The sequence below is a fragment of the Catharus ustulatus genome, chromosome 11 (assembly GCF_009819885.2).
Source record: "Catharus ustulatus isolate bCatUst1 chromosome 11, bCatUst1.pri.v2, whole genome shotgun sequence".
Classification (NCBI taxonomy): Eukaryota; Metazoa; Chordata; class Aves; order Passeriformes; family Turdidae; genus Catharus; species Catharus ustulatus.
This window is the reverse complement of record NC_046231.1, coordinates 14024474-14051570: the sequence shown is the minus strand read 5'-3', so window position 1 is coordinate 14051570 and position 27097 is coordinate 14024474. Positions and strand designations below refer to the sequence as shown.

At 50.4% G+C, this 27097-nt stretch overlaps 2 protein-coding genes and 4 non-coding genes across 8 annotated transcripts in view; all 6 read right to left on the bottom strand.

The window, feature by feature from the left end:
• Positions 1-731: 731 nt before the first annotated feature.
• On the bottom strand, positions 732-6233 carry IL34 (interleukin 34). Of its 3 annotated transcripts, none has more exons than XM_033070041.1 (7): positions 6190-6233; positions 5074-5415; positions 4877-4980; positions 4508-4585; positions 4247-4420; positions 1276-1414; positions 732-1176 (listed from the first exon to the last, which is right to left on the bottom strand). In XM_033070041.1, exons 2-7 carry the CDS (start codon positions 5114-5116, stop codon positions 1157-1159), a joined length of 558 nt encoding a protein of 185 aa, XP_032925932.1. In that variant the 5' UTR covers positions 5117-5415; positions 6190-6233; the 3' UTR covers positions 732-1156. The 3 variants fall into 3 exon arrangements, with proteins under 3 accessions (XP_032925932.1, XP_032925934.1, XP_032925933.1); XM_033070043.1 differs by having other exon boundaries at positions 5074-5255; positions 6190-6232; XM_033070042.2 differs by lacking the exon at positions 6190-6233 and having other exon boundaries at positions 5074-6112.
• Positions 1480-1550, bottom strand: TRNAG-GCC. Its single transcript has one exon. It is a non-coding gene; the product is annotated as a tRNA-Gly (tRNA).
• Positions 2222-2292, bottom strand: TRNAG-GCC. The gene has a single exon. It is a non-coding gene; the product is annotated as a tRNA-Gly (tRNA).
• On the bottom strand, positions 3299-3369 carry TRNAG-GCC. The gene has a single exon. It is a non-coding gene; the product is annotated as a tRNA-Gly (tRNA).
• TRNAG-GCC lies at positions 3956-4026 on the bottom strand. The gene has a single exon. It is a non-coding gene; the product is annotated as a tRNA-Gly (tRNA).
• Positions 6234-8831: 2598 nt separating the features above from the next.
• The window catches only part of SF3B3 (splicing factor 3b subunit 3), a 28845-nt gene continuing 10579 nt past the window's right edge, over positions 8832-27097 (bottom strand). The window contains exons 12-26 of the mRNA XM_033070147.1: positions 23281-23432; positions 22726-22881; positions 22212-22367; positions 21379-21522; positions 20395-20517; positions 19039-19193; positions 17786-17960; positions 16928-17133; positions 15910-16066; positions 14474-14599; positions 13190-13402; positions 12158-12256; positions 11598-11741; positions 10770-10874; positions 8832-9747 (exon numbers count right to left, since the gene is read on the bottom strand). Of these exons, the coding sequence (XP_032926038.1) occupies positions 9607-9747; positions 10770-10874; positions 11598-11741; positions 12158-12256; positions 13190-13402; positions 14474-14599; positions 15910-16066; positions 16928-17133; positions 17786-17960; positions 19039-19193; positions 20395-20517; positions 21379-21522; positions 22212-22367; positions 22726-22881; positions 23281-23432 (2252 nt within the window). The 3' untranslated portion in view covers positions 8832-9606. The remainder of the gene's footprint in view (positions 9748-10769; positions 10875-11597; positions 11742-12157; positions 12257-13189; positions 13403-14473; positions 14600-15909; positions 16067-16927; positions 17134-17785; positions 17961-19038; positions 19194-20394; positions 20518-21378; positions 21523-22211; positions 22368-22725; positions 22882-23280; positions 23433-27097) is intronic.

The window sequence follows — 27097 nt, the reverse complement described above, 5'->3', positions numbered from 1 at the left end:
GCCAACTCTCAAAAAAGGGATCAGAAGAAAATGCACAATATCTCAAGTGGGCTGGACATAGAGGGTTTTGGCAAGCCCATTGCTGTGGGGATGCTCTGGGAAGCTTGGCAGGGGTCATTTTGCACGGACAGCTTCAGTTTTCCCACAGTGGAGGAGGATGAAGGATCATTCCCATGCTTGACACAAGGGAGTGGGAGGTTGGGGCTCAGCCCAAAGGGCCGAGGCAGCCCCAGGTGGGTCCCTGGACCACACAGGGGCTCTGTTAAAGCTAGCAGGGTTGGGAGAGAGGGTCTCTCTAGTTAAAGTTCCTAGCAAGCAGTGGATCATCACTGGTGGGTTTTATATGAGCTCTGCGTGGGCTTTGTACAAACAGGAATCATCACTAGGCATGAAGGGAGGAAGTAAAGGAGGAGGAGGAGGAACACATTCCTCCACTCATGCTGCAGTGCCCATGGACTCTGAGCCTAAGCCACAAATACACCAATTAAGGTCTCCAATAGCTGATGAAGGTAATTAACTAAGCTGTAAAGGGGGGAGGTAGCCAGGCAGCCTCAGCCCCTCCACTGTGCCGCCTGCACTGCGCCGCCAAGCACAACAAACAATTCCAGATGTTTCCTCTCTGGGGAAGAAGCTGGGACTGACAGAGGCAGCTTGGCGGGGGTTCCTTTATCAGAGTGAGTGGTGAGGGAGGTGCTGACACCCCAAAAGAGGAGGCAGTGGAGGCAGCGGGGTTCTCTTTGCTGGTCCTTTATTTCGGGTAAGGCTGGAGGATCCCGGGACCCAGTCAGAAGCTGAGCTGCAATGCTAGAGAATTAACTGGTGTTTAACGAAAGCTGAGGAAAAAATACAAATCGAGAGAAACAGGGTAATGCCCTGTGGGCAGGGAGGGCTGTGTGTCCCCCCAACAGCTGCCTGCCATGGGGGGCTGTGTCTGACCCTACACCCATACAAAGGGTGCCGGATGTTTCAGATGGACAAGATCCCACAGCCATAGAGTCCCACAGTTCTGGAAGGAGTTGTGTTTGGTCCTGGAAGGAGTGGCATTTGTCCCACCTTTGCACCTTCCTTGTGAACCCCCCACGGGGCTCTGGGAGGAGCAGAGCAGAGGCGGCATCCGAGGCTCCAGGGCAAGGTGAGTGAGGGGTCTTCCACAGTGTTAGGTGGACTCCCACCGACCTGAACAGAGGGAACAGGTGCCATGGTGTGGGACAGGGCCCGCCTGTATGGCACCTGCTTTCCCCAAGGTCGGGCCCCCCATCCTGATTCCCAACTCACAGGGCACCCCGTAGAGCATCCGCATGACCTTGAGGCAGTTGTCCAGCAGTGCCTTGGGGCGCACAGCCTTGCTTCGGCTCTCAGCGCCCGCGCTGTGGATCAGCTTCACCAGATCGGCCACCACTGTCTCCACATCTGTCTGCAGGACAGATCACAGCGACGTCACCAAAGGACAGCAGGATGCGCAAAAGAATGCAGCTCTGTTGCATTGGCCGGGAATCGAACCCGGGCCTCCCGCGTGGCAGGCGAGAATTCTACCACTGAACCACCAATGCCAGATGTGCACAGCATCCCAGCCCTCCCCCCACAGCCCCAAACCCAGCGGGCCGGGAGCAGCAGGGAACGGCTCTATCAGCGCTGAACACTCTCACACAGCGCCCCAACACAACTCTGATACCGCGGCTCAGCCCATGGGAACACCTCTTCACCTGTCTCACATCACCTACAGCAAGGAGGGCTTGGCAGCAGCTTTCACAGTTAACCCTCTGCTGAGACAACCCAGCAAGGCTTGCTCTCCCACACAGCGGCTGCAGGACCTGCCTGTGGCACAGGAGAGCCCAGCCACACTTCGGGTTCACACTGGTGACCCAGCCGTGACAGGCCACCCACATCCAGCACCCAAACACAGCCACTCTTGGATGTGGCAGCATCCCCCAGACCCATGCAGCCCGGACTGCCCTGGGCCTCACTGACACCCCTGTCAGTACCACCAAAACAGCAACCCTCACTGCCAGTGAGCCATGGACAGTCACTGCCCATGAGGCAGGGTCCTTCTCAACCATCAGGTCCTCCAGGGATCACCAAGATGCCCTGGCTTTGTTCCACCGACAATGACACTCCTCACATCCACACACGGGGAGAGATGTACCGGAGAGGTGAGTAATCCCTCCAGGCACCCAGGGCAATCCCCGTGGTCCCTCCAGAGACAAAAAAAAAAATTAAACGTTGCATTGGCCGGGAATCGAACCCGGGCCTCCCGCGTGGCAGGCGAGAATTCTACCACTGAACCACCAATGCCAGATGTGTGGTTTATCCCAGCCCTCCCCCACACGGCCCCACTGTCCCAAATCCATCAGAGTGCAACATGGGCAGGCGGTGCTGGCTGTGAACACACCGCACACCCAGACACAAAGACATGAATGCACACACACGCACAGACACACACAAAGGGGATCCCAACACAAAGCTCTGATACCGCGGCTCCAGCCCATGGAAGCGCCTCTTCTGCTGCCTCACATCACCTGCAGCAAGGAGGGGTTGGCAGCAGCCTTCAGTTAACCCTCTGATGACAACCAAGCAAAATTCCCTCTCTCCTCAGAGGGGCTGCAGAACCTGTCTGTGGCACAGGACATCCCAGCCACACTTTGGGTTCACATTGGTGACCCAGCCATGACAGGCCACCCACATCCAGCACCCAAACACCTCTGCCCTGGGGTGCAGCAGCACTTCCCAGCCACAAGCAACCCATGGCTGCATGAGCCTGTCAAGTAGAGGGACTGAGGGCTTCAGAGTTGAAAGGCAGGACACCAGGCTGCACTGACGAGGAACCAAACCCTGGCTTTTGAAGGGGGGCACAATAATTGTCCCACTGAACCACATATGCCAGATGTGGAACTATCAACAGCTGCCATCTGCCTCTGTGGCCTGGGTACCCTTGCCAGAACCAGCACCACCCACTGCTCCTAAGGCAGGGACTATCACTGCCACCGACATAGCTCCCCTTGCTGTCACCGAGCTAGTGTCCCTCCCTGCCACACATCCGAGCTGGTCATTCACCAAACCCATCTCCTCTTAGTGCTCCCCAGTGCCACCAAGCCAAGGATACTCAGTGCAGGCAGAGCTGCTGCTGACACTCTGGGATCTGAGCACCCACACAAACTTCAGAGTCCCGAGGGGAGATGCACAGGGAGCACCTCTACAGACATGCCCAAAGGAGCACCCACAGGAGCACCTCTACGCTATTCCAGGGGCACCATGGCAGGCGCCAAAGGACAGCAGGGTGCGCAAAAGAATGCAGCTCTGTTGCATTGGCCGGGAATCGAACCCGGGCCTCCCGCGTGGCAGGCGAGAATTCTACCACTGAACCACCAATGCCAGATGTGCACAGCATCCCAGCCCTCCCCCCACAGCCCCAAACCCAGCGGGCCGGGAGCAGCAGGGAATGGCTCTGTCAGCTCTGAACACCCTCACACAGCGCCCCAACACAACTCTGATACCGCGACTCAGCCCATGGGAACACCTCTTCACCTGCCTCACATCACCTACAGCAAGGAGGGCTTGGCAGCAGCTTTCACAGTTAACCCTCTGCTGAGACAACCCAGCAAGGCTTGCTCTCCCACACAGGGGCTGCAGGACCTGCCTGTGGCACAGGAGAGCCCAGCCACACTTCGGGTTCACACTGGTGACCCAGTCGTGACAGGCCACCCACATCCAGCACTCAAATGCAACAGCAACGGGATTCAGCAGCTCCATGGAGGCACCAGAGGCTTGGGCAAAGAAGCAGGACCGTCACCGGGAAAACAGGGATAAATTAATGGGCCCCTTCTGGCTGATCTCCCGTAATCGCCAGCCGTGGTAGTGCCACCCCGTGACAGTGTGTGTGACAGTCCCATTCCTCCCTTCCCAGGTCAGTCGGCCCTCCGAGGGGGACGAGTCGCCGGCAAGAAAAAGGTGCAGCTGTTGCATTGGCCGGGAATCGAACCCGGGCCTCCCGCGTGGCAGGCGAGAATTCTACCACTGAACCACCAATGCCAGATGTGCAGTGTACCGTAGGCACTGCCCCACGGACCTGCATCCCGCTCCCAACCTCTGACCTTGCACCTTGTCCCTGTCAGTCCTTCTACAGAACCCACACAAAGGGAAAATGCCCGTGCCCGCCTTGTCCCCTCCCGGGTGCTCTGCTCAGTGCGTGTCCTCCCAGCGCACGAGTGCGTGACATGCAGCTGGGCCGGGGGCCAGGGGGGATCCTCACCTGCCGGTACTTGCTGTACTCCTCACCCAGGGCATCGAAGAGCTGGCAGAGTTCCTGGGTGTACTTCCAGGATGGGTGCTTCTCTGGCAGCACCTCACGGATCCGCAGCACTGCCTGGGAGCTGACATGGAACCAGAGGTACCGCAGTGCTGCCTCCGACACTGTCCCGTTGCGCTAAAGGGCAAGAGGGTGAGAGCCGTGCAGCCCCCGTGGGTCCCTGGAGCGCTCCCATCACGGGACTCTCCCCTGCCACTGTCTTACCAGGCGGGTGATGTTGGATGGCCTCAGCACCTCTTCGTACTGGACCTGGACTGTGTAGTCGATGGGAAAGTAGTGTTTCTGGAACGGCAAGGAAGAGCACGGGGGCTGGCAAGGGGCAAAGGAATGGGCACATCCTTGCCAGCCGCAGCATGACACCGGAGAGCCGGTGCAAAAGCCCTTTGATGTGGCCAACCCACAGCAGAAGTAGCTCTGGGCATAATTTGGCACAAATTGTCCCTGGTAAAAAACACAGCATCCAGCACCTGACCACTGTAGAGCAGTGGGTGCTGGCCCCCCCCGTGTCCCCCCTGGAGGAAATCAGGGCCCAGTAATGTCACATGTCCCCCCACCTCCCAAAGTTGGGGTTACCATGTACTGCAGGCGCATCTCGTACTGCAACTTGTCCTGGAGCAGGCGGGTGAGCTCACATTCGCCCGGCGCCGCGGCCTCCAGCCCCAGCACAGCCAGGACACCTGGGCAGCCAAAGCCAGCGGCATCAGCCCCTTCAGGGACACCCAGTGAGGTGACTCCTGAGGCCATCCCCCCTGTCCCCCAGCTGTACTCACATAGGACGGCAGCGTAGCCCTGCTGCATGTTGATGCTGGCCATCAGTGGAGCCCCAGGCTGTGCCTACATGGCTGGGGCTCACCAGGAGCCTCCAGGGCAGTGGCGTGGATGGTGTGGGGACAAGGGACAGGTGTAGGCTCCGGGCACTGGCTGCTCTCCGGTAGCCCCGGGCAGTTGTTCCCTGCCATGGATGGGGGGTTAGTCCCCCTTCCTGGCAGTCCCCGCTGGCTTCTCCTCTCCAGATGGTGGCAGGGAGGCAGCAGGTCCCGGGACCGTCACAGGGTGTTGGCAGGGATGTGTTTGCAGGGGTGCAGGAGCACCCCCGGACTGCAAGAGGGAATCTGGGGGAAGAGAGCCCCGGCTGCAGCCCCAGGGCAGGCAGGACACCCGCTCCGAGCCCCGGGGGCAGCAGGGAAGGGACAGCCCCGCGTGAGCCTCAGGTGGCCAGAAGACTGTGGGTGGCCGTGGAGCCGTGAATGCCTGTGTCCCGGTTGGGGCAGGGCTACCAGGGCTTCCCTGATGACAACCTCAGGGGATTTCCAGGGAAGGAGGGGGATCAACCCAGCCCCGTTATCCCAGCGGTGAGTTACTTCCTCCAGCCTCAACCGAGGAACGCTGGGGGACGGGACTGGTGAAGTGGCCAAGTCACGGCATGCTGGGTCCCCACACAGAGGTGCCGTGTCCCCACACCCCCGTGAAGGGGGCTCTGCCATGCCCCCACGCTGTGGAAGGAGACCATAGCACGTCCTTGTGTCACATCTTCCACAGCGTGTCCCTTGCGAGGAGGGTGTGTTGTGTCCATGCTATATCCCAGCAGAGAAGGGGTCCCATCTACGTCCCCACACCACGTCCCGGTGCCAGGGGGGCCACGCTGTGTCCCCACGCGTTGCCATGTCCCAAGGGAAAGCAGCCGTGCCCCCACGCAAAGGCGCCGCGCAGCGTCCCAGCGCAAAGAGGTGCCACCCACAATCCCCAGTGAAGGGACCTCTGTGCCGTGTCCCTGCAAGGTGTCCCCCGGCAGATCCGGCCGGCTCGCGGGGTGCGCGCATTCCCGAGCGGGGCCGCGCGTGCCCGGCCGCCCCCCGCGCCCCCCGCGCGAGGCTCCGCGGACCCACCTGGCGCGGCGCGCGGGGCCGCGGGCGCGGGACGCGTCCACCCGCGGGCGGCGGCGGCGGCGGGGCCGTGCCCGCGCTTCCCGGGAGGCGGGCGGGGGGCGGCGGCGCGGGGAGCGGGCGGGGCGGCGGCCGGGGGCCGGGCGGGGAGAGGGGACCGAGCGACCGCCCCGCACGGCCCGGGAGAGTCCGGCCCTGCCCCGCCGCGGGTGCTTGGCTACCCCTGCGAGGTAGCCCAGGCTGGGGTGGCCCCAGGGTACTCGGTAAACCCCCGCAAGCATCTCCCTGTTCCTCAGAGTGCTTTGCTGTTCCAGGTAGGTGTCCCCGGGGGTGCTCAGCTGCTCAGTTCACTTAGGCAGGTACCCTAAGTGTGCTCAGCTCATCCAACAGAGTGTCCCCCAGGGTGCTTGGTTCATCTTGCTGGGTCCCTCCCTGTTCCCTGGCTGCTGGTCTAACTATGGTGCATGCTTCCTCCACGCCTCAGGGTGCTGAGCCATCCCCTGCAGGGTGCCCACATGGCCCCTGAGGTGCCCAGCTGAGCACTCTGCACAGCCCTAGGTTCCCCGGTGTGCTCTGTTCTGCCAGCACCGGCATGTCCAGGGTGCTGAGCTTTCGTGGCCAGGTGTCCCAGGGCACTTACTGGGCTGAGCACCCATGGGGAGGTTTTGGGGCAATCAAGGTGGGAGTCAGCCCAGTGCCTTCCCAGCATGCGCCCCAGGGGAGGGCTGCACTGCAGCACCAATCTCACAGGGCCTGAGGTATTCTTGGCTGGCTCCAGGCCAGCAGGACTCTGCTCCCTCTGGCCCAAGCTCACGTCATCCTCTCAGGATGCTTCAGGGCTGAGCTCCTGCCAGGAGCAGGGGACAAGGAACATGGGACACTGTCCTCCCCCACATCATCCTGAAGAGCCCCTTGGAAGAGCCACTGTGTCTGTGCTCAGGGCTGCTGAGCATCCAAAGGGTCAGCAAGAAACATCGACTATCAAAGAGTGGGTCAGTGCTCCCAGGGAAACGCGTGGGAAGGAATGCACTTCTGCCTGTGAGAGCGCGCTGGGATTCCCCTGGCATGGAGTCAGGGCCACTGCCGTGCTCCTGCCAAGCTTCCCCTGGTCCTGGCCCAGTCTTGGGCATGGCCCTTGCCTCCCTCCCAGTACTCATCGGGGGGCAAGATGCTCAGCTTTAAAGCAGGGAAGGAGCTGCTCCAGCTCCTCACTCAGGTGTCCACAGGGATTTTGCCCGCAGCTGCTGCAGTCGCTGGAGGAAGCCATTTAATAGCATTCCCTGCCCACGTATTCATCAGCCTGGCAGCCGGGATGGGGAGAGGGAGAGAAGAGAAAGTGCAGAACTGCGCAGCACTGCGCTGGGGGTGGTTTGCTCTCCCTGGCTGTTCTGGGATGGAAATCAGTACTGGGATGAGCCCAAGGCAAACAGCTTCCCGTGCAATGCCCCAGCAGCTCTGCTCCCACACAGCAGCAGGACCCCGGTCCCCTGCGGCTGCAGGAGGGAGCCCTCACTGAGAAACCTTCCTTGTCCCAGTGAAGGGAAGCTGGGGCTCAGCCAGCTCCCCACAAGCCCCCAGCTCCTTCTGGCTGGGAATGGGTCCCTCTCAGGCTTTGCCTTTTACTGGAGGCAGGTTATTCACCAGGCACAGTCAAGGAAGTAAAACCTTGGGCTTGGAACTAGCTTGGGAAAATCTCAAGACATCCCCCCTCCCCCACTTTCACTTTCAGGACACCAGCATGACAAATACGAAATGACACTGGAGCTCTGCTGGAAGTGCCCTCTGATTTAAAACATCACTCCCTCGGGGAGGCCAAGGGACAGGGAGCACAGGGTGAGCACTTTAAGTCCATGGCAAGCCAGAAGCTGGACCCACAAAGCCGGCTCTCCTTTGCCCCTCCCTTGACACAGCCGTCCCCCCCCAGGCCGGGGAAGGGAGCACAAAGCCCTTTGCTCTGCCAGCAGAGTACGGGTGGGGCTCTACGTGCCATGTTCAGCCAAAGGGTGCAGCCCTGTGCTATAAGACCCTGCCAATGCAGGCCTGCGAGGTCGACACAAGGCAGGAGGGGAGAGGAGGGTGCAAAGGACAGGGCAGGAGGGTGTGTTTGCCCTCACCCCACACAGTACATGCACCAGAGAGTGTGAAAGCTGTTCAAAGGGAACACAGGCATCAAGGACCACTTGTCTCTCCAAGCCCCAAGTGGGGAGCAGCATCTTACCGGCATGTCACAGGCTCTCACCGTCCCACCAGCATGAGTAAGAGGGCAACCCAGGACCAGGAAGCACTTGCTGTGTGGGTGAACTCCGACTGGAAGCCTCTGGGACAAAGACCTTTCCCCAGCCCTCCTGGCAGCCAGCTGCTCCTCCCAGAGCTGCAGCTGCTACTCTGGGCAATACAGGACCCCGGAGGTGCAGTCACGCTCTGGGAACGGCTGCAGAAATTACTCTTCCCTCTCTCCACAGCCTGCTCTGTGTGTGTCCCAGGGCAGATCAAGCAGCAGGGGACCAGCTCCAGGCAGGGCAGGGGGGCACTGAGGGGCCTGCAGGAGCACAGGGTGCACACATTTCTGCATTCCTCCTCCTCCACTCCTGCTCCCGCCAGGTCAGCAGCAGCTGCCACGAAGGAGAAGAGCCCCAGCGCCAGCATAGTGAAAAAACAGGCTTTTATTCTTCATGTGCTGCTCACAGTCACAGCTTGGAGACACTCTCTTGCCAAAGTTATTATGAAACAAATCAAGTCCCAGACTCAGGCCTCGCTCTTCCCCACCCCCAGGAGAGTCAACATTGTACAAAACTCTATTTACAGGGAAAACAGTCAGAAATGGCAAGACCAAAAAACCCCCTTGCAATTCAGAAGAAAACGTTCAAGACAAGTGTGACAGCTACACCCTCCCCACAGACAGCTCCCCATTGGCTGCTTCCTGGGCTACTTTAAGCCCAGAGCAGCTCATCACTGGCTACTAAAAGAGGAGCCTGGTAATCCTGAACACGCCACAGCTCTCTCCCTTCCTTTCCTAAAATGCTGGGAAATCACAAACTCCACTTGACCCAACAAAGACTGAGCTGGATCTGCCCTATAGAAATTTCAGCAATACATCCTGGGACTCCTCCATCCAAAAAGGAAGACAAGGAGATGGGGCTGAGGGTCAGCTGGCATCCTGCCTTGGGCACTTCCCAAAAGAGAACTGCTCTGGCCAGAAGCTGGAATGGCAGGAGTCCTCACATAGGCAGTGGGATGTGTTGGGAAACCTAAGAGCTGATACTGTATTTACTGGAGTCATATTACTTTGAAACATAAACCAAGAGGACCAAACCAATATTTGAAAAAGGGGGGGAAAAAAAAGTACACATTCCTCCTTCCAAAGTGCCTGGAAGAGCACCCAGAGGAGCTGCAAGCATTTCTGCCCATGCCAGCTGCCGCTCAGAAAGCGTAGCGTGTGCGGATGTCCTCCAGTTTCTTGGACACCTCGGGTGGGGTCCGGTCCAGCTCCTCAGCCACATTCTTCTGTTTGTTCGGCTCCATGGAGTTGAACTGCTCACACAGGTCTCCATCAATCACGTTCTGGAGGGGCAAGCAGGAGAGAACTGAATCGAAACCACACAGAAGCACTGAACCCTGCCTAAACAGGGAAAAATGGCCACAAACAGTTTGTTCCCAGGAGTTTCTTAATCCTGTCCTGGAAACAAGACCATGCTCAGTGACCTCATCTGCTGAATAGCAGCAGTTAGCATCACATTAATTACTGGCCAGCTTGATTAACGAAACAGAAACCCAAAAGGCCTGGGTGCAGCTGAAGAATCCCACAAGGGAAAGGAAGAGAGATCTGCCTGGGTCTGAGCCCTGCACGGGGGAGGCTGTGAGTGATGACAAAGGCAGTTTCAATCAAATGGGAGCAATCTTTGAGGCTGTGTATGCTGCAAATCAGCCTCAAGCTCACAGAGACCGTCACCACCCTCTGCACCTTCATGTGCTGAAACAGTGTTCTGACTGACTCCACACTCATTACTCTGGTAGTAGTTACCACTGGGATCCGTCTGGTCAGAGCATTTAGCAGTTCACAGCTTCTAACAGTTCCTCAAAAGCAGAAATAGGCAGGAACAGCTGTTTCTGAACTTAGACTTCCCTTTCCAGTGGTGGTGGAAAAATCATAACCCAGGGCAGCATTCAGTTTGACCCAGCCACACCAACAGCTATGTAATGCTGCTTCTCCTGGTGGAAAATGGAGATGCTGTGGGAAGTGGAAAAGTGCAGCTACAGCACCTCTGGGCTTGGGTCGTAGGACCAACCCTCAGGAGGCTCATTACAAGAGTTAAGAAACGAAAGCAGACACGTATTAAGTGCTAAGTACTGTTCTCCTTACAGAGTGCTGCTGAAGAGCCAGCTGCCACAGGCACTACACAAGCCATTACTGACAGTACATCAGCTGTGCCCACTGAACAGCAACCTTGCCTTGTTCAAGACAATAACCCTGCCTTGCTTCTGCCAGCCTCAAGGCAGCTCTGTGCCCCAAAGCAACTCTTCTGTGCCCCAAAGCAACTCTTCTGTGCCCCATGGCCAGGTGATCCCACGTGCTCAGGGCTCACCTTCACTGGGAAGTAGTAGGAGCGGAAACTGAGATGGTCTCGCCCACAGAGAGGAGGGTGCTCAGACCGTAAGTGCATTTCCACATGCTGGAAGAAGTCATGATCCTGGGGAGATAAAGGACTGGTAAGAGAATAGTTTGGTACACATCAGTGCAACACCCACCAGAAGATGCTCCTGCACTGGCTGAAACACTGCCTTTCATGACCATTTGAGGCTGGACGAGATGATCTTTAAATGCAAACCATTCTGTGGTTCTGTGATTACCAGATTCTGCCAGAGCAGCCCTGCACATGGCAGCAAAAGTCACGGCTACCCCCTCACCACTTCCACTTGGGAAGCACCCATAGCAGAGCTAAGCACCCACCCTGGGGTCAGATCAGCCTCCCAGGAAATGAGGCAAAGAGCAGCTGTGCAGCACGAAGCTGCAGCTCCAACAGGGAATGTCTTGCCATCCACTGCTCCAAGAGGCAACAGCAAACACAGAACAGAGTATCATTCTCAGGACTTGAAACATCACTGTCTGATCAACATTAGAGGCTACACAAAGTATGCCAAAGGACTCCTCCCTCCTCAGACACTGAAACACCCAAAGCTCCTTGAAAGCACAAACAGATTCAGAACAACAGTGCAACAAGGAATGCTCTCAACTCTTTATAGAGCCAATGCAGGACTCAGCAAACTCCTTCTCTTCCCTTCTGCACTAGAGGCACAGGCTCTCCTGTAGCTCAGGGTTTCAGCCACTGAGCCCTCCAAGGAATGCAGCACATTTAATATACTGGCTGCACAAAAAGCAGCAAAACTTCAGCCTAATGCTTGGGCTTGCTTACCTCATGGGAAGTAAAAGGAACCAAGATTCCTATCCCCCCTGATAAGGTAGTATAAACAAGAGATTCAGAGCCTCCTGGAATCAGTGTGGTCTTCTGCAAGGAAAGCACTGTTTCTCCCACGTGGTAATTCATAATCACTTCAGCCTGAAAGACAAGCACAGAAGCATGTTTTTTCTTTAGCTTATATAAGAGCATCAAAGGGATTGAGAGAGGAAAGTAGAATAAATTCAGCCAACTGCTAGTTCTGAAATGCCTTTCTAGAGAGGAAGTGCCTTCCACCTGTGACCAGATGGCAAAACTCAGCTGGACAAACGGATGCAAGTAATGAGAGAAAGCAGCAAAAGAAAATGAGCTGCTTCCATCAAACACACCAAACAGGCTTCAACTGTGATTTCAGAACTTTGGCTTGCAGCAACAGTGAAAACAGATCACCTACAGCACAGCAGATTGTGTAGAAGCAGAACTGCCGATATATCTCCTGGACAACACTGTAAAGGTCTTCACAGAAAAGCAATGCATTCTTTTCCTACAATAGCCATGTGCTTCCCACAAAGTATTACCTTCTGTGATGCTCCATTAAGCAGGCCCCTGTCCCAGAGAGCTTTGTTGCCTGTGGGATCCTCATCTACCTCATCATTGGTGTTGGGAGGCAATCTCACCTGTGTTGAAAGAGGAAGGAAGAATTAGCAAGCTGCAAACAAGCAGCACATTATCTCTGCAGAACCTCTGTGCTGTCTGAAAAGCTGCTTTTGTGGACTCTGCAAGAACCACATTACACTTACAGCAGAATCATCCAGGGTGCCTCTCCAAAACAGCCTTTACATTTATGTGACAACTGTGGTATGAAGACCAGGGATAGCCCAACACTCAGAGACAGAGGCAGGGCCTCACAAGCAGCCTCTGCCTGGCCTGGCACTTGCAGCTGACTCTGGGAGGTATGGTCAAAATGGTCTGAGGGTGGTTTCCACTAAGGAAACAGTTTGATGGATGTGGGGCAGGAAAACTGAAGAGGACTGATTTGTGTGTGTTGGCCAAATTCTGCAGGCGCAGCATCTGACACTTGCTGAACTCTGCACTCCAAAGCACCCGAGCACGCTTCAGAAAGAGATCAAAGCTCTGCCAGAAAGACCATCTATTCTTTCCTCCTCCCTTGCTGAAATTCAGCCAAGTGGGGAAGTGCTGGCTGACAAAGCCAACTGTGAAGAGGAAGTGACAGAGAAAGCTAAATGCCAGCAATGAGGTTTAGTCAGAAAAAGTAAGAGTGATAACCCTGACTCAAGTTCTCACAGGCCCTTTCACAGCAACAAGCTTCTTTTAAAGGCTTATTGGCAGTAAGTTCTGAGGCAATATAAACAAATTACTGGACACCTCAGAAATATGTCTATTACTTGCTGGTGCTTTAAGTTATTTGCTTCATTTAACAAACAGATAAACTGCAGCCCACTATGATGACAGAGCCACCCCATGAAAACAAGTCAATGGTACAGGGCGTTGTCTCCAGCTAATGACATTCTCATTCTTTTAATATAAATCATGGATGTTTTAAGGGAAAATATGTCCAAAAAGGCCCAACTTCAGAAAGGCACACTCACCACACAGATGTTACCAAACTTGTCTGCTCCAGCCACAGTGTCGTAATCCAGGAGCGTTGCTGTGGTGACCCACCGGGGGTAAGTGTCATCAGCAAAGATAATGAGCTGGTTCTCATTCCTTTTGTAACGCACCCAGATGAAACTCTCCTGAACGTCTGAAACAATCACTCTGTGCCCAATGGTTTGGATCCCACAGATGTAGTTGGCAATGTGCTTTTGAGAGAGAAAGGACAAAACCTGAGTGTTTCAAACAGGGAAGCATAACCCTATTCCAGTTGAAACATTACTTCCCTCTGTGAACTATAGCCCACATTACCCCTCATTATGCCATACTACAGTCCCACTCTAAACACACCACCAATTCAGGGCAAGCTAACGTGCACCACATGACATTCACAGCCTTCCCTGTATGAACACTGTCCAGAGAACAAGTGCTGCTGGTGAGCCCATGACTGGAGATGCCAGGACATCCCTACAAGCACGCATTGCTTCCATGTCTCCTCACTACGTGGTCATGGAAGGCCCAAGAAGGAAAGCTTCAATTGTTCATGCAAGTCATGTTTTAGGGGAAAAAAAACAAAAACCCAAACAAAAAAAACAACTAACAAAACCACACAACAACAAAAAAGTTCCCCTACAAGTTCCCAGTCTGTTAGCTTGCTGGAGCTCTTTTGTGAAATAATGAGCTACTGGCACAGGTTCTGCAGTTTGCACGAGAGAGGGAGGAGCAGGCAATTAAGAGTTAGAAAATCACAATGTCTCTGAAAAATCACAATTGCTTTGCAATTTCTTTTCCTAAAGTACCAGAGATGCTCAGCAAGAAGGACCATCTACTTTAAGGAGAAAATCCTCTTTTCAACATTCTGGGGATCTGAAGAGTTGGTCATATGCACCCTCCAGCTTTTGTCCCGCAGCTGCCGATCACCAAAACTAATGAAACATTTCCAGCAATTATCTTCTATCTCACTAAGAGCTCTTACATTTGCAGCAGCCAAAGAAAAAGCCTGTACAGACCCCTGCACACAGTCAGTAACAGGCTGCACTGAACTGGGACAAAAAGGAACTTGCAACACCACTGTCAGAAGGGTGATAAGAAAATGGTGTGTGTGAGATGCAGAGGGGCAGCACAACGGCCCAGTCTAGTCCAGCACTACTCTGGATAGATGCATCCTGCAAGGCAAACACACAGCTCTGATAACCAGACACACTTGGGCTGGAGGAGCAGCTAAACCCTGTGTTTCACTCCTGAGGCAAAGTATCACAGCTCAGAACAGAAGGCAGTACCTTATTCTCACATTTCCGAAGCAGTTTCTTCTTGCCCAGGTCATACACACGCAGGAGCTTTCCAACTCCAATTAAGACTCGGCCTTGGAATGGAGCAATGGCTGCAGGGACCTCCTCCACAGGAGTCTAGAGAGGGAAGAGGAAGATTGCAAAATCTTCATTAAGAAAGTTAACATTACATAAACCTTCAGGCCACATTCAGCTAATGGTGTGGCTGAAGTTCACTGGCCTGTACCAAGGCTTTCAATGTAAAAGTGAATAACAATCTTTTTCTACAGGAGAGGCAACAGGTCAGTCCTTTGCAGGCCTTTTGACAGCACCAGATGTCACAGACAGAGCTAAGAGAGCCATGGGCCCTTACACCCAACACACTGCTGGCAGTGCACTTTAACTGAAGCACAGGACTGCTGTAAGAACCCTGCACTGGGCAGGCAGCAAAAGAACACAAGGGTCTGGTTGCCTCAGTTCTTAAGTTTTGCTTTACATCCAACAGAAAAACTTCAGACTTTGCCTACATCTACCCAGATTGTTCGTAAAGCAAGGTGTGAATGTAATTCAGCAATGTCATCTGATATTGCCACCAAAGAAACTGTTAAATATCAACAATTACAGTATGTCTGTCCACAATTTCGGTAATGATCAGCCACAGCAGAGAAGGGGAACATGTACAGAGGCTTCCAGTTACAGCATTCCTAGCTTGGCTGCACTGGCTAAGAGAAGTTTATTTCACAACTTCAGCTCCAGTGGGTGTTCAGTGGCACCAGAAAAGGCCACGGTCCAGGACAGAACCCACTCACTGCATCAGGACTCTAGGAAGTGAGTAAGCCACAACATTCCTTTCCATGTGCTCATCTGCTCAAATCTCAGCCATGCTGGAAGCAAGTGGGAAGAACAGTAATTTTTCTGCTGAAACCTTTGCTGAAGCCCCCGAGACCTATCAAACAAGTTGGTCACTAATCATTCCTACACACAATCAAACAGCATCCAAGGAAGATGACAGCTCATCACAACAGCTGCATATGGTCAGCCAAGGACTGATAGTCTTAGCACCAGGGTTCAAGTGACCCAAGTATGAATTTGCTCTGTAAACAAGTGCTTAAGCAGCTCTCTGAGCTCATATTCCAGAAAGCAAACAGAGCCATTTCCCTCTCCTCCCTAACAGGGGCATGAAAAACACTGCTCCTTTCCAATTTACCCAATTAGATGGGTAAAATTGGGGCTTGGGAGATCTGTGTTCAACCTTCAGCTCTGCAAAAGATGTATCAACTGATTTTGTAGGAGGCAGCTAATTTTCTCCAAGGTTGCTTCCAGTATGTTACACCAGCACAGTAATATTCCCCAGGATGCACCAAGTTACTGCAATATTACTGCAGCACTCAGGCAAGTAAGAGCTACTCCAACACTCAGCCTGGAAATGACCCCATCACTCCCCTCACCTTGTGCAGGAACTCCAGCTTCTCACCACTATTCACCAGCTTGTATGTATAGACAAAACCCCCAGCAACTGAGCGAGGGTTCAGAATCAGGTCCTTGGCGACTCCCACCAGCACGTACCACTCGTCACCAGTGTTGGAGAACCTGCACACAGCCACACTGGAAACGACAGGACACACCAGGACATCAGTGTCATCACCACAGCCTGGATTCCCTGACAGCACAACCTGCACCTGCCCAGCAGAGATTTGGGAGTCCAACCCTTCAACACTGACATTTCCTTTTAAGAAGTAGTTTTTTCTCCTTGTAGTAATGTTTAACACAGATTTGTTCACTCTTCCACACTCTCCATATGTGTTCCAGCTGTCATATATGCCCAAAGCATTTTATATTTTCACAATGCCCAGTGTTACTTTACACTTTCACAGGCTGGACACTGCATAGCAATGTGCAAAAACTATTAGAAGTTGTTTTTCAAAAGCTGTTCCCACTGGGACATATAAAATTAACTTTTCTCATCTTCCAATGTTATTTCCTGCTCAGTAAATAGCTCAGGGAGTTGGAAATGGCAGGTCAGCCTTTTGACTAACTTTTGACTCTACTTCACCTGCTGAGGCACTTGCTATTCTTCATAGTTATTGTGCTGGTTTTCCCCTCCAGTCCTCTAACACTTCCCTTTTCATTTAATCTATCCTCAGTTTATCTGGGTGAGAAGGAAAAGTGAGAGATAACAGCACATTCTCTTGTTCCTAGCTCTCTTATCTGCCATTTACATCCCTGTGTTGTTCTTTAGGCACTGGGGTCCTGCAATCACATTTGGAGCTCTTAATGCCAAATGTGGGCAAGATCAGGGTTGGAAGGGAAGGAAAGGCAAGACAAATCATTTCTGGAATTTCAAGCCAGTCTCTTGATAACATGTTCCATCTGGATTTCAGCTCAGTGACAGATAAGCAAAAGGAAAAAACCACCTAAGACTCATCACAAGCAGGGACTCTTGCTGCATCTGGCACTGCTTCTTACCTGAAAGCAGCTTCATTCTGCTCCAGCTGGACCAGATCTAATGTATTTCCCTGGATGGGGTTCATCACTCTGATAACAGAGGCCCACTGACCATTCCCTGCCTTGGGAGCTCCAAAGATGGACTCAGGAAGATTCTCATTCAGAAAGGCTGCAGCCATCTCTGCAGCCAGCTCCCTCTCATCCTCACCCGCAGCCTCCACCATTTCCTACAGCATTAAAGGACAGGAGAAAAGAACAGCTCAGTGATTTCCCTTCCCAGCATGCTGATGCTCTGCATAGAATACAACCTCCCTGTTTTGCCTTAGCCCAAGTATCCTGAGGCAAGGTACTGCCTGTGAAGACATAAAACCCATCAAGTCCCAAAGCTTCCAGCCACCCTGAGTTTCTCCCCCAGGGAGACTCTACAGCTCAGAGCGTGGCTGTGTCAGCTCTGCCCTGCCCAAGGGACAGTTGTCTGGGGAGCTGTTTCTCCAAATCAACAACCCTGGAAAAAATCCTGAGAAGAAAATAAACAGCCCACTCAAATGGAAGCATCCTCAACCAACCACAGAAACCCCACAGAATGGGTGGGATCAGGTGTTACACAAGCAAGACTGTCCTCCATTAGAGTGGTTCTTAAAATATACCCTAACAACATGCAAAAGAAGGAACACTGGGAAGGCGTGCATTCTGCTGAAATTTGTGTTAATGCAGATCTCCACTCCTCTTCCAGTCCCTGCATTCACACAGGGCAGAAAGCCTTGGAGGTAATGGCAGCAGAGAACTCATGAGCAGGGAGCACTTCCAGCTGCAGAAGCCCTCCCTGGAGAAGCCCTCCCTGGGGAACAGATGGGTGTACTTGACCCCCACCCCAGTTACCTCAGCCATCTGCTGCTTCCTCTGTGCCTTGGTGGCCTCAGTGTAAGCATTGTGGTCTGTCTCAATGATGATCAGGTTGTTGCTCTCTGGGTGAATGACAAATTTTCGGGGTGTGTACTGCAACGGGAAGGCAACCTGGTTGAAGACTGCTCCGAGCTTCTCCAGTGCCAAAATCCTGAGGGACAAAGATGTGACATGTTGAACACGGTGTAAAAACAGCACTCCAAGAGAATGAAACTGGAGTGGAACTTTTTCTTTGTGAAACTGGCTAGTGCTGGAGAGGAGGAGCACCTTTCTCAGGCCACATAGCAACTAGCAAACTGCTCCAGAGAGCAGAGCAAAACTAGCATCCTAAAATAGGAGCTCGCGGTGTGAGACAGGTGTGTGCAGCAGCACGAGATCTTTGAGGGCTCTTGCTGTCCCAGGGTGTGTTCTGGCTGGTGCTGAAGCAACTCTATCCCAAGAGGAACAAAAAGCACATGGAAGAAGGAAAGTGCACGTTTGGGGAACACATCATCTGAATCTAAATGTGACATTGACATATAATCAAATGCTCCTCAGAGGCACTTCAGTTAAAAAGAGTATGAAAAACCCAATGCCAGCTCTTTCTTCCTGTGACTTGCCAGCTGAAATGCCAGTTCTTCTGGCATTTGGTGTCTAAAAACCACGAGTCTTTCCAGAAAGAATGGCTCCTTTAAAAGCAATGAATGCTGTAATATTTAATGAGGACAGATATGAAAAAAGTGTCTGTTCAAGTGCGTACAGCACAGCATCTGAATTTGTGGTCCATTATTTTCATTAATCTTTTTAGCATCTCAGCTGAACTTTAAAAAAGGCAACAAACACATCCCTGTCATGCCTCTGGTTTCTGAAATCACGTGGTTCATTTCCTGCAAAGCAGCCAATTCAGATCACAAACCACAAGATCCTGACACATAACAGGTCCACATTTATTAAAAGCTTCCCTCTCTCAGGACCAGAGAATTGAAGAATAACTTGAATTACACTTATTTTAAAAAGCTAAAAGATAGAAATCTGAGAAGCACATCCCATTTCTTTTTGACAGCATAACTTTCCTTAAATTGTCTGTTTTCTGAAACCATCCAAGTGTTTCTATCAAATCACTATCCATTATTAAATCTTTTGGAAGTGAAGGCACTTTCCCTCTTTCCTTTTGAATGTCAGGTGGAATTCACCACTGCTTCACCTGCATGGCAGCCTGGAATCATTTGTATTTTCCTTCTGGTGCTTACCTCAATGTGTTTGTGGAGATGGCCACAATGCCCTCAGGGCACTGCTCAGAAGCAAAACCAGATGCAAACTCCAGAGTCTCATAAGACAGGGGAGTCAGGTGGAAGCGCGACTGATAGGAGTAACTGAGCCAGGAACGGCTTGACATGGCCAGCACCTGGGAAAGACAGGCAGCAAATTTATTAGGTCTGGGAATGGAGGCAAGCTCACTTCATGCAATAAGAATGGATGTACAATGCCAACTCTTCCCCACCGCAAGGACTGAATTCTTGTGGACCCCACCCAGCTCAGAGCACACCTGAGGAGGCACTCCTTACTTTCAGCTTTCTCTGGAAAAATGCACATGGTATGAAAAGGAACTTTAAAGCACTATCAAGACAACAAATACTCCAATTAAGGTGCACTAAAACTATTACCTGTAAAAGTCAAGATCAACAATACTGTCATATCTCCTTTTTTTTTTTAAATAGTTTGTTCTAATGGGAACAGGTTTTTTAAAATAAATATTTACTGCTTCATCATAACTCAATGCTGTAGTACTCTTACTGAAATTTACTGAAAATCATCACTAGTCGAAATCAAATTATAAGAAAGGAAGCAGATTGACTTCCAAACTTTTCAGGTATTCTAGGTATTCTCTGCTAGAGCTGCAAAGCTCCTCATCTCCACGTTACAGCTGGCAGGAGGAAGTTGAAGAGATTCACCCAGTGTACCTTAATACCACAGTACAGCTCAAATTCCCAGATCCAGCCCCCTACGCTGATCAGCAATATTTCTCAACTCTGAAGGTGTCATCCAAAAATGAGTCAAGCAGGGGGTGGCTGATTTCCCCAGTGCCACATCAAAAGGGCTGGAAATGGCACTTCTGATGAAACATATTCTTCCTTCTATGCCAAATCTTGCAAATATTTTCCTTGAACCATGTATGGCAGCTGTCCAGCCCTTGGCTGAGCTATTCCCAACATGCAAGGACACAACCATTCACAAGTAAGTTTTCTGCACAGAGCTCTCTTCATCTCTCTCTGCACTAAAGCAGGCAAGATGTGTCTCTAAGCCCAAGAACCTGCTCAGAGCTCTCCAAGCATACTGTAAACACAGCCTATGGGTCAGATGAATCTAAGTTCAGAGAAGGCAGGGCAGCACTACACAGCAGTAAGGGGAATAAGAACAAGGCTGTTTGTGAAAGAACAAGCTGAGAGCCAGGCAGCTCTATAATGAAGTCATTCCACTTCCCACCCTTACCCAGAGGGTCTTGCTGTGCTGCAGGGATGCTTCCCCACCCTGCCCACCCATAAGAAAATCTGGGATGCAGTGCTTGGGGAGTGATCTGCACCCCTGCAAGAGCTGGCCTCCCTTACCGCCTCCTGGCCTTGCATTCGGACACGGAAGAGTTTGACAGGCCGGGAGCCGAGGTATCGGGTCCTGGTGTCGGAGAGATCGCCAGTGACAGGGTCCAGCACTGTCCGCAGCAGCACACCGTTCTTGACAGCAGCAAAACAAAAAGATCCAGGTTGAAGGTAAGAAGTAACTTGCTACATGCATAATTCAAAACAATTGAGAGAGGCAGTTTCTGAAGAGTTAGCTGTTTGTTTTCCTAGCTGTTGGTACAACTCTTCCCTACAGCCACACTTTTAATAGCAAAGAAAGCACAGCTCCTGCACAGTCCTATGGGGCAGAAAGGACCACCTCCAAAATAAAACAGACCAAGGACTTCAGTGTACCACACGAGCCATAAAAACCTGAGGGTGGATTCCAGAGCCCCATCCCTTGGTACAAAGGATTTACCCAAAAGCTCATGTTCCTTAAAAAGATTTTGCATTCTGGCATCAAACTTGAGGCATGTGGAAGAACCCTAAACTGTGATGATTGTTTTTACCACATGTTGAATTGCCAAGACAACATTTTTTGGTCAAAGATCAGATAATCTCTACAGGAAGCAACAAAAAGCTGTGTAACAGCAAAGTTATTAGAGCAGAGCCTCTGCTTGTGGGTGGTTACTAGTTTGATACTCTGCCCTACAGGCAGTTTTTAACAAGCTGCTCAACATTTCACCCAGAAGTATTTCTTAATATATGCCTTCTTTCTTGAATAGGAAAAGCAGAGTGTCCTACATAAAATCTGGGATAACACACTCTCTTTAGACTAGAAAACGTATGGGGAAACTTGCACCTCTACAAAGCCACACAGTGAATTCTACAGTCACGGTTGTCAAACACATTGTAAGAAAGAGAGAAGTCAGGCTTTGTGCTGCACTGCATGATTACAGGGCTATTTTAACAATCCACCTCTCAAGCAAAAGCTCTTCAAGACACCCCTGTCAGAACTAGGCAGGAACCCCTCACCTGCAGTCCAATGTTCAGGTACAGGAAGCCAATGGAGCCCCTCTCTCCCAGCTCGTCCTGCTTCTCTGTGCCACCCATTTCCACAATGCAGAGCGACTCAGGCTGTGCAGGCAGTGCCTGCATGCTCAGGGGCTGTAAACAGTCCTGGGGGAAACAGGACAGAGGGATGATGCCAGTTTGACTTGGCAAGACAGGATTCAAGCTCCATCTAAGGAGCTTAAAAATGCCCTTTTGGATCTCCAGAAAGAAGTGTTCAGCACAGAAGAAAAAAATCACAACAGATGTTGGCTCAACACATTTTGGCAAGTAGGAGTGATAGCAGCATGGGTTTTAGAGAAGATAAACTGGATCCTTCCAAATTGTTCTAGCACCACTGGCTGCTATTTAGCATGGAGTGACCTGAGCAAAATTCAGGTTACTGCAACCAGCTTTGAACACCTCATCTGTTGCAGGCAGATGAATGGTTTTGTTTGGTTTGCTGCCAAGCTTGCAGAATGAGTCTGCTTTTAGTACAGGTACAAACAGGGAGATGAGAGGGGGAAATCCAATAAAAAACCAACCCAAAACAAAACAATACTAGAAAATTATTTTATGACTCATCAGCTTAACCTCCAGAGGCATAAGTAATTCTCAATAAAAGCAGGACATTTGTTACAAGGAAGGATTATGGACCATGTTTCCTCCCAACCAGCAGAGAAAAGCCATGCAAGCCATCCATTCCTGCTAACCCACTTGAATACAGAAAGACAATTTGAATGGACACAGTCCACTTCTGGAGGATCCCTCTGAACATTTCAAACCAATGAAAGGGCAAAAACAGCGCAGCTACTCACTGAAGGGTCAAGCGAAATAATTCTGACAGTGTTGTCCACCAGTCCAACAGCAAGGAAGCGGGAACGCTGCTCCCCAGGGGGAACGTTGGCCAGGCTCATGCAAACGACGTCAGCCGACATCTCCTTTCTCTCTGTGTACTCATTCAGCTGTCCTGACTGAGGAAGAAAAACATACGACTTTCTAATTAGATACTTTGTTTTTAAACAGTGCTTTGGATTTGTTATATAAACAATATCACAATTTTTAAACAACTTATTTCAGCTAAAGTTGAAAGAACCAAAAGAGCAAGAGCACAAATACACAATTTTCAGCCTCAGTTATGAGCTTCAGAGACTTTAATTAGCCATTAAATTATCTCAATAGACACAGTCTAGATATGCAGGGCTTTGATCTATCCATTCTAGAAGAATGTTCTACTACTGAATCCTTTTCTGCAGGTCTGATCAAGGATCAATCCCTGGCATAACCCATATCTCACTCTTCCAGACTTATTTACAACATTAACACACGTACCGGGTCCATCTCAAAGTAAACCAGTTCTCCTCCAGTCAGTGCTATCACTACTTGTCTTTGGTTCACAGCACATTTTACAATGGTTTTCTTCCCTGGTGTCTTCCATTCATTTACTCTCTTATCTGCTCGGATGTGCCGGATCCCATCTGGATAAACCTGAAGGGAAAAAAAAAGTCACATCAATTTTGTATTCACCATTTCTTCACAACTCCCCTTTTCCTGGTGGTTCTGACTCAGGAGAAGCCAAAGGCAAGAACTGCTCCTGGCAACCAGTGATCCATCACCAGCACCAGGCTGAACCAATACGAAGATGCCTGCCAGCTGGGAGAATTGCACCTTTTGACCACAGCAAGGAACTACTGAAGAAGATCAGGACCATTTTGAACTGGTCCAGTTTCACTTAGCAAGATACAAAAAGGGAAAGACTGAAAACAGCATTATTCTCTGCCAATCCGCATCTTTGGACATGTGTTGCACTCACTGCAGAAATCACATCTGTGCAGCAAGCTGAGTATGACAGACATGGCAGGTATGTCAGAAGCAGCTTTCCATTACCTGTACCAAAGCATCATCACCAAGAAGAGAGCAGGACAAGGTGGGTGTAGTACCCAGGAATCCAGAGTCAGTCACTTCTTCTACAGTCTCTCCGATAGACAGCACCAGTGTGGCATTTACGAAGGACACAATAATGTAGGCATCAAATTCATCTGGTCAAGGGAGACAGGGGAAAAAAGAGTGCTGATTTAATAAATGCAAGGCTTCCCAACACAATCAGCAGTCTGACAAATGTCTAGCAGTTACTCCTCAGCAGAATTCCTGTGATAATTACAGCTGCTGACAGTATTGCACAAGTTCGCTCTAGGACATGCTGTCCAAAAGCCAGCCACTGCCGGACTCCAAACAAGATCGAGCCAGGGATCAAACCACGATCCACATCCACAGTCAATTCACAATACTCTGGATTCTGGCAAGCAAGATTCTTGTCTATTTTTTTCGAAGAACACTCAAGTTCTCGAAGCCTTTAAGACAGTTATCCCCCCTCACCCAAGGAGCTGAATCCAGATTTAACACCCAAAGTCAAACAAAATATTCTACTCCATAAATCTGAACGTAAGGAATCTGTCTACAGAAACCACACCACAGATGTTGCACACAGGAGGTTGCAGGACTGCAATCTCTATCTAGCAGCACACAATAAAAAGCTGCAGAGAACAATTAGGGTGCATTGCAGCAGAATTCAGGGTTAAATCTGCTCTACCCTCCTCCAGAAGCTCAACTGGCTTCCACTGTGAGAGTCTCCTGGGATAAGAAACAATTACATTTTTAAGATAGTTGCAATACTGTCATTTATCCCAACAGAAGTAAAGGTCAATGCTTGCTCTATTACCTCCAGTACTAGCTTCTCCCAAAGGGGACAGCGTAGGAGACTCCTGTAGCTTGGACATGGAGGAGCTATGCTAATCAAAATAATCTTAAGAGCTCATTTGGAAATAGGGAAATTTTGTGGGAAATAATAGTAGGACTGGGTAAAGCAAATGCCCCAGTTTATTGCTGACTCCTTTCACTCTGCAGAAAGCAATAGTCTTAAGAGGGGAAGAGGACAATCTCATTAAAACAGAATAACAAAAGCAACAGAAACAAAGAAGTCTACCGGGAAAAGGAGCCAGGAGCCTTGGAAGAGAAATAAGATTGCCTCAGAGAAGCAACTCCACTTCTGTTGCTGTTGTCATGCAACTGCTATTTCTTAAAAAGAAAATTCCTCATTTTAACCCAACTCAACCCGAAGCTCAGACTTGGGCACCCTAGCGTCCCATCTAGTGGAGGTGAGGGTGTGAGAGAGCTGTCAGTTTCTACCCTTGCAAGGCGATGCTCCATAATTTTCAAATGTGGTAGACATGGAGAAGTGGCTAATAACTTTAACAGAGAAACGAAAGAGAGGAGTCTCACTGAGATGGAAACAGGATGCTACAAAATACGATGCAGCAGCTTAAAGAACCCAAGCTGGGTTAACCAAAACAAATGCTTCAAGTACTAATACTCCTTTTCTTATCCACCCTGTTTAGATGGAAGCATTGCCAAACCTGCTGTGTCACGTTTATAACAAGAAGTTCTTACATACAGTTGAAAATATGCAAGTAAAAAAATTAAAAAACCTCATCATTCTTCTCTGCAACATCTGGTACACAGACCGCAGCTCTGATCGAACTGAAGAGTTCTGTGTAACTAAAGCAACTGCAACAGAAGTCTGTGGCATGAACTCCATTAATACTCTATTAACAGGTCACAGCCTATAACCTCCAACAGCTCCAAAACCCTACAAACAGAAACCAGTCCATTTGGGGGAATGAGAAAGCAAGAACTGAATCTGCAGAGAGAAACTCATCAGTAACACCAACTACTTGAATGCTTGGCTGAACAGCAGAATTCCTCCAGATAACAGTTCAGCAAGACACACACACTGCTTATTTTCTACACTGAACAGCAGCTTCTCCTACAAATTTGCACACATTTTTCAACACCAGAAGTCTACAAGAATTCCTCGATGATGGAGTTTCCAGCAGCTCACAGACTAAGCATTTGATTCATAAATATCCCATAGACAGGATGTTCTAAGAATTCCATTTCAAAGACCACTGTTGCTTTCCAAATTACTTCAGAGCTGCTGCCTTCCTCCCTGGGGGCTGTCAATTCTCATGATAAACCACTGTGTCCCAGCTGGAGGTTCAAGCATGTGATTTGGAACAGGACAAAGAATTCCCATCTGAAAACAAAACAGATTCCCTCAGTCCTACTCTTAAGTAAAATTCATTCCTACCTACTAATACTTTTTAGCCCTTTCATTCCATTGGCTTACATTTATATTAGAGCATGCCTTTAAATCTGTGTCAATAATGGTGACAAGTGCATTTCTGCTTGAAGTCTGTTTTACTTAATGACTCTCTGCTGGAGCTTTTGAAATGAAGGGTTTGATTCACCAGAATTAAGTCAGTGAATAAGACACATTCATCCAGGTTCAAACAATACAATTTTGGTTTAGAAAATATAGAAGCCTGGTTGAAAATAAGAGGACTAAATCCCTAAGGCACACTGATAAGTGTTCTCAGTTGGAAAAAGAAAAGATCTACAGATTTCAATATGAAAAGATATCTACTTAGGTCAGCACAATCCCAAGCAAAACATCAGGTTCCCCAGAGTTTTGAACATATAGACATCATTTTGTATGCAGACACAAGACTTCAAAGATGCTTATTACTGTTCTAATTGCACCAGTCAGCTCCTTTCAGTGAGTAACAGAGACATTTTAATGACTCTGAAGAGCCACAACTGGCCTCGTTCTCCCATACATGCATTACAAGTTTTCTGCAGCTTCATGCACACATCACAACCAGTTATGAAAACATGACATTTCAGTCCATGAACTCTACACTACTGTGCTTTTTATTAGTCATGGATTCAGTTCGAGTTAGTCCATGAGAATTCCATTCTTATACGCCAGTCCAGCCCTGACAGTTTCCTCATGCTCTGCAGCATCTGAATTCGCACCGACACCAATGCAGTCACCACGAGCTCAGAGGAGTTTGGTGAGCAAACTGGGGAGCAGTGGCAGAGCTCAGGATCACTCTCAGTTAACAGACTGAGGAGATGACAGCACATTTTCCTTGGGCTTCTGTTTACTACTGCGTGGTAACTCCGCAGTGCTGACTCACTGCACACTGTTCCTCCAGCAGGAGTGCCAGGTAGGGAGGGAATGCTGTCTCTTAGCTCCCAGCTCCCATCTGTCAACACAGCAGAGCACACACCTACACCCACAGATATTCAACTGAAGTAGAGGGTTTGGTGCAAATCCTACCCACTTCTGTCTCACAGGCAGATGAATCCCATACCCACAGGACATTCCCATGCCAGCAATACCTATAAATGCCCCAAGCACACTTGATCTTTTTCTCTTGGAGGTCTGTACAAAGCAGCTGGGAGCCTAACCTTGGTCAGTAAGAGAGCTGAAAATACCCCTAAAACACACACATCCAATTTTAGCAAGAACTGACTGTCCCACAGAGACACACTTGATTGTTTTGCTTCCCAAGGACTGCGAGACAGACTGGGACCTGCTTTCTACTCCTCAGTTACTGAACTGCAAAGGCAACAATCTTCAACTACACACCAGTTCCTAGAATTTGTTTAACTGAAGTGCTTAGCATAAATGTAGCCCCATGCTTTTGGGATTGTGTGGTTAACCTTTGGTACTGTACAGTAGCCCCTAGCAGTAGGTACACACCTGTGGTGATCAGCACCTCCACCACCAGCCACCTGTGGAAGAAAAAAAAAGGCTTGGTATTGGTAGTGAGTATCACCACGCACCAGCCAAGGTTAG

What these genes read in the sequence shown, in the direction of transcription:
- IL34 (XM_033070041.1), bottom strand. Translation starts at nt 5,116, where the DNA reads ATGGCCAGCATCAACATGCAGCAGGGCTACGCTGCCGTCCTAT. An exon ending in CATCCAACATCACCCGCCTG is followed by an intron (nt 4,421 to 4,507) that starts GTAAGACAGTGG and finishes CTTGCCCTTTAG; the next exon opens with CGCAACGGGACAGTGTCGGA. An exon ending in AGTACAGCAAGTACCGGCAG is followed by an intron (nt 1,415 to 4,246) that starts GTGAGGATCCCC and finishes TCTGTCCTGCAG; the next exon opens with ACAGATGTGGAGACAGTGGT.